This window comes from Mesocricetus auratus, unplaced genomic scaffold, assembly GCF_017639785.1.
Source record: "Mesocricetus auratus isolate SY011 unplaced genomic scaffold, BCM_Maur_2.0 Super-Scaffold_100026, whole genome shotgun sequence".
In the NCBI taxonomy this organism is placed as follows: domain Eukaryota; kingdom Metazoa; phylum Chordata; class Mammalia; order Rodentia; family Cricetidae; genus Mesocricetus; species Mesocricetus auratus.
The window spans coordinates 23,959,368-23,971,414 of NW_024429207.1; the positions used below are offsets into that span (position 1 = coordinate 23,959,368).

Genomic DNA, 12,047 nt, shown 5'->3' on the forward strand with positions numbered 1-12,047 from the left:
TATAGAATCAGAGTATTTGATAGTAGCTGTAAAAGGCTAAAAATACAGTATTAGATGTGCATCCCACCATGAACCTTTATGTGAAGCTCAAAGTTACAGCGTGTGACTCTAAGGTGCACAGATGCTGACATTGAAGCTGAACTTCACATGCATATTTGGCTCTAAGATACCTCTTCCTACAAGGCGAATATCCCTCCATTTCTCATTAAAATAACTTTATTTTCACAGTCCATACTCAGATAATACTACCTGATTATTCTTTATGCACTTCCTATGCTCTTGACTGTCTTCACCTTTATTCCAACCCCTCTGCAACTTCTCATATTGTAGTATTCATCAGTTGAGAAACACCTAATAATGTAACTCATCTCCAGTGTTACTCTCAGTTTGACCCTTTTCTGGATTTGGGGAGTTATATAAATTGTTGTCATTTGAAATACTTATAGAATGTTCTTATATGTGTGTGTGCTCATATTTATATGGGTACACATGTGTGTGCAGGTGTACAAACAATTGAATGCATATGCAAGTGGAGGAAACTTGGGGTGTCATCCTCAAGAACACTGTCTACTTCTTTTAAGTCAGAGTCTCTCACGTCCTGGAGCTCATAATTTAACCTAGACTGGCTGGTGTGTGAGCCCCAGGTATTCTACTGCTCCTGCTTTCCTACAAGCATATAAGACCAAGCCTTTTTATGTGGGCTCAGGGGTTCAAGCTTATATCCTTACACTTAAAATGCAAGAACATACTCTGAAAATGCAAGGAGTTCAAATTCATATCCTTACTTAAAATGCCATAACATTGCCAACTGAGTGTTTCTCCTAGTCCCTCCGTTTAAAATATTATAACTTAAATACACAATAGGTTATGTTGGATGTGGGTAGGAAAATATGTCACTCCTGTTTAAGCATTGTCAGGTGGATTTTAAAGTTTTTTTGTGGTGTGTGTGTATACATACATTGTGAATTTGGGAGATGTGTGTGTGGTATGTATGTGTATGTGTTTGTGTGTTGTGAATGTAGGAGATGTGTGTGTGTGTGTGTGTGTGTGTGTGTGTGTGTGTTCAGTTAGCACATGTGAAGGTCAGAGGAGGTCAGAGGTCCCATTTGATTCTCATCTTCCACCTCATTGAGCCAAGGTTTCTTTTTTTCTTTCAGCTGAACAGCATACTAGAGGTTAGCTGGCCTGTAAACTGCCAGTTGAGTCTGCTGTCTCTCCCTCCCATTTTTGCAGCAGATGTGTACCACCATGTTGAGCTTTTTACATGGGTTCTGGGAATTAAATTTGACTTGTCAGGCCTGAGTGGCAATTGCTTTTATGCAATGAGAAATCTCCCTCAGACTCTTGAATGGAATTTTTTAATAAAATAGAGTTCTTACCTTTCTCTTGGTCACTTATGACATCTGCTCCTCTTTCATCTTTAGCCATGGATGAATGTGCAGTGCCCTTTGGTTGAGGTTGCTTAAACATATTTTTAAATTAGCATCAACAAGTAGTATAAAGATTTCCTAATCAAGTCTCAAAAAAGTTTAATTTTTATGTCTTAAGTAATTGTGTTGAAAACAAAACTAGAGAACCAAATGATATATTGAAACTTTAAGCTGTGAAATACTGATTAGGAATAGGTAGTACAAATTTTGAGTCACAAAGATAATAACTCTTTAGAATGAATTAAATTCAGAGGAAATTGCTGTTATATTGCTCAAATTTTTAATTTATGACTAATACAATTCAAATTTGACTGTCATTAACATGTAAAGACATTAAAGGACTTAAAAAGACAAAAAATGATTTCTTAATTGAAAGAATTCCAGGGATAAAGTTTATTTTATGCCACTGTTGAGTCTAAAACTGGAATATTTCCTAGCTATGAAGCTGATGTTAAATATTAAATCACAGTCTATTGATTTTCAATGTAAGTCAAAAAGTAATTTCATGTGATTCATGAGTTCAACATTTTCCAGTGAAAATCTAAAAAGAGAATTTATGTAGACATTTACTTACCTTTAGATGTTCCCCTTCACAGTCATCAGGCCATTCTTTCTCTTCCTCTGATGACAAGAGTACATCTGATTCTGACAAATCCATATAATTAGTTAAAATAAACTACAAAGACAATTTTTGATAAAAAATATATGGTCCTAATAATATTATAGGGAGACAACTAATAATTTGTGATAATCCAAGATTGATATTTAATTTCTTGTTTAGAACTTTGATTTGGGCACACCACTGGTGAAGAAATATTTTATCAATTTCACACAGTGACGACCCCTGCATCAACAGTGACCTGCCTGCATGACATACTGGTGTAATACTGGCACAGATGCTGTGAGAGTAACCAGTCACGTTTTGACTGGGCTTAAAGGCCCCTCCGTGAGATGAAATTGCTAAAGGATCCAAGAAACTGGGATTAGATAAGTCATGGTTTTAAGAAAGTTCCTACTGGTACTGTTCTCCTAAAGGAATATGGCTCAAAATGTTTTTATTAGGAAATTTAAGTCCATCGTTTGAAGTTATTGTTGCTAAACTGAGGGAAATGGAAGTTGTCAGATATATCCATTTAAAATGTTGGCCCTTCTGTGAAAAGTCTCCACATCATTCACCTTTTTATTTTTTCATTTCTACATTTTGAGCCATATGATGTTATATTGCTTTGTTGTTCGCCTGTTTGCATTCTTCTCCACTGGCCAGGAAAAGAGAAATGACTAATAACAAAGTCTGTGCTTTCTTCTGTCCCCGGTGTGTGTTGAATCATTACCCAGTGGTTATTTGTGCACCTTTCCTTAGAAGATGTCTCTGAACTTGTCATTAAAATTCAGTTCACAGCTCTGGCAGCAACTGCATCACAAGACAACTTCAAATGGAGGACCAAATACCACAACTGGTATTTGGAACATGGCTCCCAACAAACTGTAAAAATGTTGATCACTATGTAATGGTCCATATTCCATTACCATAACTTAATTTTTTAGAATATAGAACCTAAAACCTCAAGTTATTTTTCCCTATTAGGTCTCCCAGATTGAAATGACATAAGGTACAATAACCCTTTAAACATGCTTTTGGCACTTGTGAACACTACACATATAAACTCACAGAAACTGTGACAGCAAGAATTAGACAAAAATCCAACAGTGAAAAGTAGACACAAAGTCCCACCCCTAACAAAGAAGCTATTTGCAATTGATAATTGCTGTGACAGGAAAAAATCAGTTTTCACCAATGGCATGAAACTGGATACATCAGCATGACTCCAAGATAGGCCCCATGCCCATAAATAATTGATCAACACAAAATGGACTCCACAGTTTTGTTTGTTTGATGGTGGTGTGTGTGTGTGTGTGTGCGTGTGTGTCCTTTTTGTTATGATTTGGTGTTTTTTGTCTTTGGGGTTTGTTTTTGTGATTAAGGATTTTATTTTTTGAGAGTGGAAAAGAACATGGATGGGTATGGAGGTTGTGAGACTCTGAGAAGACTTGGGAAAAGGAAAATAGAATAAAAATAAAATGTATGAAATTTTTTAAAAGTTATCTCAATGTAGTATTAAATAAATAATTAGTCTCCATATAGTTCTGTCATTCCTTAACACTGTATAAATAATCCTAATGTCCTAATCTTTCTCTTATGTGGTAGCACGCTGTGTGTGATGGAAATTATTCAGATATGTGACTTGGCACCATGCTCAGACCTATCTGCTATAAATCAACTGCAGACCTTTATGTCCCATTGTTTTAATCCCTAGTGACTTCCCAGAGGTCAAGATGACAAGGTTCACTGGGAGCATTTTACCCAGCCCACTTACACAGCATTTGTACAATCAGCTCACACTAATTCTTCCCACGTATTGGATACCATCGTTTATTCCTAAAGTTTTTTTCACAGCCTTTCCTATATACTCCTGCTTCATTTTCCTCAATTTGGTTTCTATACTCTTTCTTCTTAAATTTTTTATTACATTGATATACTTTGAATGTGTATGTGTGTGAATGTCTTGTGCCATGGAATGAGTGTGGACATCAGAGGACAATTTCCAAGAGTCAGTTTTCTTTCCACCACCTGGGTTTCTGGTCATTAGTCTTAGCAGTCCATGTTTTAACTCACTGAGCCGTATTTCCAGCCCTTCTCTGTCTTTCTTAATCTTCACTACTTCTCTCCCAGTGATATTCTCAATTTGACCTGCTTTGAAAAACATAAGATATAATTATTGCAACTGAAAATATCCTATTCCTTAATAATTATGTAAGAAGTAATTTTTCTTTCACTGGGAAAATAGCTCAATATTCCTTGCAAGCAAGCATGTTGTCAAGTAATGTTTGTAAATAGAATTCTTACCTTTCTCTGCATCAAGTCTTGTCCTTTCATATCTTTGATCTTCAGCCAAAGATAAATTGCTAATGTCCTTTGGTCAGAGTTGTTTAAAGATATAATGTTAAAATTAGTATCAGTAGTGAGTTACACAGATTTAATAATCTTCCAGAAATTATCTCAGTTTTCTGTTTCAAAAGTAATTAGACTGAAACTAAAAGAAGCGTAATTGAAAAACTAAATTTTAATAGATTCTCATACATATTTTAAGTATCATTAATCTTATTGGATCTCTGGTTATAAAAGTTGACAATGGACTTTCAGAGGAGACATGTGCATAGATATTAGAGAAGTCAACGTTCATAATTAAACAAGGAATTGATTTCAGAATATTAATTATTTTCATTCCCTCACAAAATTTCAAGGGTTTTAATGCATATATCATCAAATTATGATATGTATACCAGTCATACAATGCCATTACTTATGAACAGTTCCAATGACTTCAATACTTTTAACACCGAGAGAAATATGGAGTTGATTCAAATAAAACTCTGTAGTGGTTACTCCATTTGTGACTAAGGTAGTAAATATTTGAGTACATTTTTTACTGATAAGATAGTTGGTTGCAGAAAAAAATTATTGATACAAAATTTTTATTATGATTAAATAAAAATATATAAACATTTGCTATAACCTATAGGTTTTTACAAGCAAAACCAAGACATAGAACTACAGCAATCCTTAATATAATGAAGAGAAATGTGTTTTCACTGAACATGGGTAAGGTACAAGCTGCGTATTTGCACTGTGTTGTCTGCACGATATGAAAATTAAAATAACAATCATGAAGGTAATATATAAACATATATAAAATTTGCTATAACCTTTAGGTTTTTACAAGCAAAACCAAGACATAGAACTACAGCAATCCTTAATATAATAGAGGGCCTTACCCTCCCTGGGTAATGGAGTTGGGATTGGGTGAGGAGATGGGGGACTAGGGGAGGAGCTGGGACTGACATGGGACACAAGCTTGTTTCTAATTTAAATATATAATAAAAAAAGTGTAAAAAAATTATTAGTCCATATGGTGACGTGCATTCATGTAAATTTTCAGGGCTATCTGCAATCACTGTATGTTGTAATGCTAGGTAAAGCCAGTCTACTGCAATATTATATTTAACGAATTTCTTTATTGCAACTTTCTTATTTGTATACAGAACACCAAAGTCTCCATTCTGGAAGGAATCACACTCTCTATGGGTAGTGGGGTTAATTGTACACATCTATCCTCTTCCATGGCAGAAGCAAGAACACAAGTGACTGAAATAAATGAAGCTTAATCCTTCTTGGCAGCACTGACTGGTATTGGGCAACATCAAACTTTGAACCGCTAGAAAAGATATCTCTTTAGAATGAACCAAATCCTGAGGTTATCACTCTAACACTGTTCATAGCTTCCACTGCTTAATCATAAGTCTGGTATAGGTTTTTAAGTATTGAAAATAATGGAAAGTGTTTTAAGAATCTAAAAGCATACTTTAACTTAACTTGTACCAGTCTGCTTAAGTACTTAGGATGATGTTAACACTGAAAATTAAATATCCATTGGTTCTCTGGAACAAGAACAATGGGTTAACTCCTGGTACATTGTTTACTATAAAAAGGATGACCTTTAAAGGTTTAAATTTAAATATTCACGTACCTGTCCTTGGACATTTCTGCCACCACACCATTCTTGTTCTGACGCTTTTATGGTTGGCTTGGCTGTAATATAATTAGTTTAAAACTATAAGTGATGGATTTTATTACCCATCCCAAAGGGTACATCTACAAAACAATCCCAAGCCTAAGACTCAGGGAACATTGCAGGAGGGAACGGAAAGGGTATAAGAGCCAGAGGACCAGGGACTCTGCTGTGAGACAGTGTCTCCTAGTAACACCCGAAACTTACACTGTAAAGTTTTACCAACATGACTGACTAAACATGAGCTGAACAAGGATGATACCAATGAACATTCAAAACTGCACAGCCCTACACAAAGAACTACAGGCTACTGAGGAAAGCTGGGAGAGGGAGAGATGATCTTCCTGAGGGAAGAGCACACCAACTTGTCCAGTGCTAAACCGTCAGCCCTGAAAGCATACATACAAGTATCATTATATGGACTGAGCATGTTATACTCATGCATATATACGTATATACATATATGCATGCAATATCAGTTAGTGAGAAAAGAGGCCATGAAATTGGAGGAGAATGGGGAGGAGTATAGAAGAGATTTTTAAGGAAGGAAAGGAAAAGAAGAAATATTGTAATTATATTATAATCTCAAAAGTAAAATAAATTTAAAATTCAGATTAATATTTATCAATTAAGAAGATATGTGTAACTCCCAAAAGCTTCAATACATAGTACAGATGGAGGGCAGAAGTTGTCAGGTACACAGAATCACACACATCTCATGGAACTATGCACATATCCCACTAACCATAAAAGATGGCAGTTTCATAAGTAAAACTGAAAAACACATGGAATCAAAGAACTCATGCTGGATACTGCTCTCTACACTGTCAGAGTAACACTGCAGACATCAGCTAGGCATTTTCTTCAGCTGTTACACCTACCTTTCATGTTATATTGCAGGTCTCCCTCTTCCTCCAGAAGATCTAATGCCCTTTTCTGATCTCCATGGATACCCACACACATGTATGCATATACACACACATGTAAGCAAATGCTAACACGCATATACAAGTTTAAACTTAAAATAATATAAAAACTTAAAAGAAGGTAAGTTGAGTATAGGTACATGAATTTGGATTTTGAGTTTATGTAGCCTAGTATTAGAGATTTTGTATAATACAGAACAATATTTATACATGTTAGGAAAATATAGCTTATCAACATAGTATATGAAATCTTACTACAGACCCTCTACCATGATAGTCAAAAGGCACTAAATTAATCAATGCATAAGTTAGCAGATACAAATACTCAATAGACTTTATGTTCGAGTTCAACTAATGAGTGTAATTGACACATATACTGTGCAGGAATATGTCATGTAAATTCTGGATCATCCCACATTAATGGCTTCATAGGCAACTGACTACAGAGCTATGAAGCACTACAACCCCATTCTAGCAACCAGCAAACTTTGAGAACATGATGCTCTCTCATAACCAATTACAAGTGTCCCAGAGGACCACAGGGTTACAGAAACATCTCTGTTACTAAGACTTAAAATTCAAACTCTCTGAGCCGCCGTTCATAACTTCTGAATGTTTCCCAGCTAAGAACTAGTGCTTAGCAATATTTTCATTATTTACATCAAATCCATCCATGAAATTAGAGGAACAGATGCATACAAATTAGAAGGAAAGGATTTCAAATATATGGAACCACTCAGTTCATAAATTATGGCAATATTCACCTGTGAGGAAGGATTTCACATGCCTCGTTGCTGATACTTCACTCGAAGCAGAGTCTTCTCTTTCTATTGTAGTCTGCATGGACTTAGATACAAGTGTACAATAACTCATATATTTCATGCAAAGATGTTAATAATTCGGATAAGATATAAGAGAAATTACCTTCCACTGACGATGTTGTTCTGGGGACTCTGCAATGACAAAGAGTCATATAATCAATTATGCATGATGGAATGGACTGCTTTTGTGTAAGATTAGCATGAAAAAGTACTCTTCATCTTTTATCTTTTGAAATGGTTACTTTAAGTTTTGATCTTGATAGGATTTTACTTTGCTTGTTCTGTCATGATCTTGTTAGGAACACTGTATAAAACCCCCTTGAAACCCATTATGGTAGCATGAAACAGTATTTTCTTATTAAAGGAAATTTTCTGTATTTATAAGGTTGGGCACTTGCTTCCAGGTGATGGTACATAAGAACAACCCATATCAGTATACTCATAAGTGCAGTTGCTCTTTTGTTTGTTTGTTTGCAATTGCATTTCTGCATTTTTTCCTCTCTAGTTTACACATACTAAATATTTCAGTTCACTACAAAGGAAGCATGTGACCCTAAACTACAAATAATTCACAAGAAGTACTAAAACAGAGTTGTCTCAAGAATTAAGACCTTCATTTTTAATATTAGAATGTGATGCAAGTCTCTCATTTCTTTATCGTTAACTCTTAGGTTTCCTTCTACATTATGGCAATGTACATCATTTTTTGTCAAAGTATATTCTAGATTAGCAGCCATTAAACTGTCCTCTTAAGTTCTTTTGAAGTATAAAAGTTCCTTTCCTCTCCACGTAGTGACTGGGTTTTTAGAATTATGAAATAACCCTTCTTGAAATATGTAGACTTGATGAAATCATTATCCCAGAAATCTCACAGAATTTTATGTGTTGTCTGCTCTCACCGTGCTCCTTTCCCCAGGCTAGTGCTCTGCTCAGAAGTGCAAGCAGCATCTAGGCTTTCCTTTTGTTTGGTTATATTGTAAACTGCTACACAATAGACATTTTATACATTTCCTTTAAGAGAAGTCTATGCACCACAAAAACGCAGCCCACAGAATCGGCTGACTAGAGCTCCTAGAGGTTCACAGAGACTGGGGCAACAACCAGGGAGCCTGTATGGGTCTGATGTAGGCCTTCTGTATGTATATCATAGTTGCATAGCTTGCTCTTCTTGTGGGACTCCTAACAGGGGGAGTGGGGGTTGTCTCTGACTCTTTTGCCTGATTCTGGGACCCTTTTCCTTTTACTGGATTGCCTCATCCAGCCTTGGTATGAGGGCATGTGCCTAGTCTTATTTATTGTTGTTATGCTGTGTTCAGTTGATATCTGTAGGAGGCCTTTTCTTTTCTGAAGAGTAAGGGATGAAGAGTGGATCTAAAGGAGAAGGGAGTTGGGGAGGAGAGACTGGAGAAGAGGATGGAGGGGAAACTGTGGTCAGGATGTAATTTATGAGAGAAGAAAAAAGTAAATAAGTATAAATAAATATTTTTAAAAGAAAAGTCTATGCAATTGTCTTTTGATTATGAAATAGTCTCCAGAGGCTTGTGTGTTTAAATACATAAGTCTCCATTCAGTGACACTGTTTTGGAAAATTATAGAACATTCAGCAAGTGGAGCCTTGCTGGAGGAAGGCTTTGGGGTCTTTATAGTCAGGTTTGGCCTGATATTCGTTCTTTCTTCTTCCGTTTCCATACACAATGTGATGAGTCAGGTCTCTGCTCCTGCTTCAGAACCTTCCTTGCCTCTCAGTGATTTACTCTATCCATCTGTGACCAAAACAAGTCCTTTCTCCCCAAAGTTTTTTGTCAGGGTATTTAATCATAGTAACAGACGTGAAACTAATTCAGAAATTGGTATTAAGAGTGAGTTCATTGCTGTGGAAAACCTATGTGGCTTTTAGGTTTGACTTTTGCTTTGTAGAAATAATGTAGACAATTGATTTGAGAACTTTGGGCAAAAAAAGCCATTGAACATTGTAAAAGGAGTCTAATGTGCCTTTGTTCTAGTAAAAGCTCAGAAGTCAGCAACCCTGAGAAGAACATGGAGCCATAGAGGCGTAGTTTGTGAGGTTTCAGAGGAGAATAAGGACTCTACCAGGATTGGGGAAAGAGGCCACTCATGTGCTACCTTACCAAAGAATCTATCTGCACAATGCCAGGATCCTGAGAATTTGCATGCAGCTAAACCAAAGAATCATGGACTAATTTCTTTGGCAGAGGAAACTTCGAAAGAGTACAACACAGGCCCATGGCCTGTTGTTCTCACACAGGTCCCTGATGAAAGATAGGAACAAGTGAGGCCCAAAGAACTTAAGAATTAGGCAGTTTGAGTTCAGCTCAGTACTTAACCGAGGGAGTCTGCCTCTTCTTCGATCAGCCACTGAATGAAGTTTCTTTTTCCCAGACTCTCTGGCCATGGGATTGAGGGAGGACTGATGACCAAAGGGATTAAGACTGGGCTGGTTTAACCCCTAGAAACAGCTGACCTGACAAAGGTTAACTCTTGAATCCCAGGCATCAGCCTGGGAATCCAGCATGGGACTGATCAAGACCCCCTGAATGTGAGTGTCAGTGAGGAGGCCTAGGTAATCTATTGAGCCTTGGGCAGCAGATCAGTACCCATCCCGAGTATACACACGGACTTTGGACTCCCATAGAACAATGTGAGGTGCACTCTCACCCTGAACTCTTGGGGAAGGGTCTAGGCCCTGCCCTATATGAAATGACAGACTATGGACACCCCCATGGGGAAATGAGGGGATAATGGGGGTGGGGGAGGGCACGGGAGGAGGGGAGGGAAAGGGAGAGGGACCTGGAACTGACTTGTGAAGCAACCTTGTTTCTAATCTAAATTTAAACTGGAAAATTAAAAAAAAAAAAAGAATTAGGCAGTTTGGAATGGTAAAGAGCAACGCGAAAGTTTAAGGTTGTAGTCCAGATCATGAAAGGAAGAGAAAGGGAGGGAGGGAGGGAGGGAGGGAGGGAGGGAGGGAGGGAGGGAGGGAGGGAGGGAGGGAGGGAGGGAGGGAGGGAAAACCAAACTCTCCCTGTCTAAATTATCTCCCCTACACTCTCCGAGTGCTGGGATTACAGGCGTGTGCCATCATGTCAAATTCAAATGAAGTTTCTATAAAATGGAGTTGTTACCTTCCTCTTGGCCCTCTCTGGTATTTTCTCTGCTTTCATCATTAGCCACAGATAAATATGCAATGTCCCTTGGTTGAGGTTGTTTGAGCACACCCTGTTGAAATTAGCATTGGAAATGGGTTACCTAGAGATTTTCTGTTTCTTTTCCTTTACTGTTTTAAACAAGTTATTCACAATACAACTGGAAAGCACTGAAAATTAAGAAAAATAAAACCCTTATATATGTCTTCTAAATACTATGTTGTATTTTCTTAGGTTCTCTGACTGTGTAAACAAGCTAGAGAAGTCTAAAAGAAGATATATCCACAGGTGCATACTTGAATAAAAAATTAGTTTCAGATACCTAAATATTATTTACTCTTCAGAAAACTGTGAGGACTTTTATAATAAGGATTTTTCAATCCCATAGGATAATTTACAATAGCGCTGTGCTAAATGTTTAAAGCCTTTTCAATGGCAGAACCTTGGGTGTCTAAAGAAGATACCTAAGAGGCTTCAAAGTGCATGATGGTTATTACAAACAAAATGTTGTCATAGAGGCTCCATTTTGGATTAAAGGTATAATATTTTGTGAGGAACTTTTCCTATGGGAAAAAACAGCCATATAAAATAGTAAAGAAATATGAAAAGAACAATTTAGGACATATTTGAATAACATTTAAATATGAGGTAGTATAGGCAGGTCTTTCACACTGAGAAAATACAAAAATACAGTAAGCATTAAATAAAAATAGAGGCATAAAAACATTCCTTCTGCCAGGCGGTGGTGGCGCACGCCTTTAATCCCAGCACTCGGGAGGCAGGCGGATCTCTGTGAGTTTGAGGCCAGGCTGGACCGACAGCCTCCAAAACAATACAGAGAAACCCTGTCTCGTAAAACCAAAAAAATAAAAATAAAAATTCCTTCTAAGTGTATGAAATTTATCTGGTTCCCATTTACACATTTTATTTTCCGCGTATTATAAGCTGTAGGATAACCACAATGGTGATACTGTTTCTTCAAGTTTTCTAACCAGTCTAAAGTGCTGAGTCTCAATGGGTAACAGGTATGACTCACTGTTATCATTCCCCATGGCCCCTTCTTTGTCCTTTTGTTGGC

General features: G+C 36.9%; 1 protein-coding gene across 1 annotated transcript in view; it reads right to left on the reverse strand.

Moving 5' to 3' along the window:
• LOC110340289 overlaps nucleotides 1-12,047 on the reverse strand; it is a 93,030-nt gene that overhangs the window by 59,728 nt on the left and 21,255 nt on the right. Inside the window, exons 12-19 of the mRNA XM_040731735.1 lie at nucleotides 10,949-11,042; nucleotides 7,909-7,937; nucleotides 7,749-7,830; nucleotides 6,017-6,078; nucleotides 4,336-4,402; nucleotides 4,105-4,179; nucleotides 2,005-2,075; nucleotides 1,380-1,461 (exon numbers count right to left, since the gene is read on the reverse strand). Coding sequence (XP_040587669.1) covers nucleotides 1,380-1,461; nucleotides 2,005-2,075; nucleotides 4,105-4,179; nucleotides 4,336-4,402; nucleotides 6,017-6,078; nucleotides 7,749-7,830; nucleotides 7,909-7,937; nucleotides 10,949-11,042 — 562 coding nt within the window. The remainder of the gene's footprint in view (nucleotides 1-1,379; nucleotides 1,462-2,004; nucleotides 2,076-4,104; nucleotides 4,180-4,335; nucleotides 4,403-6,016; nucleotides 6,079-7,748; nucleotides 7,831-7,908; nucleotides 7,938-10,948; nucleotides 11,043-12,047) is intronic.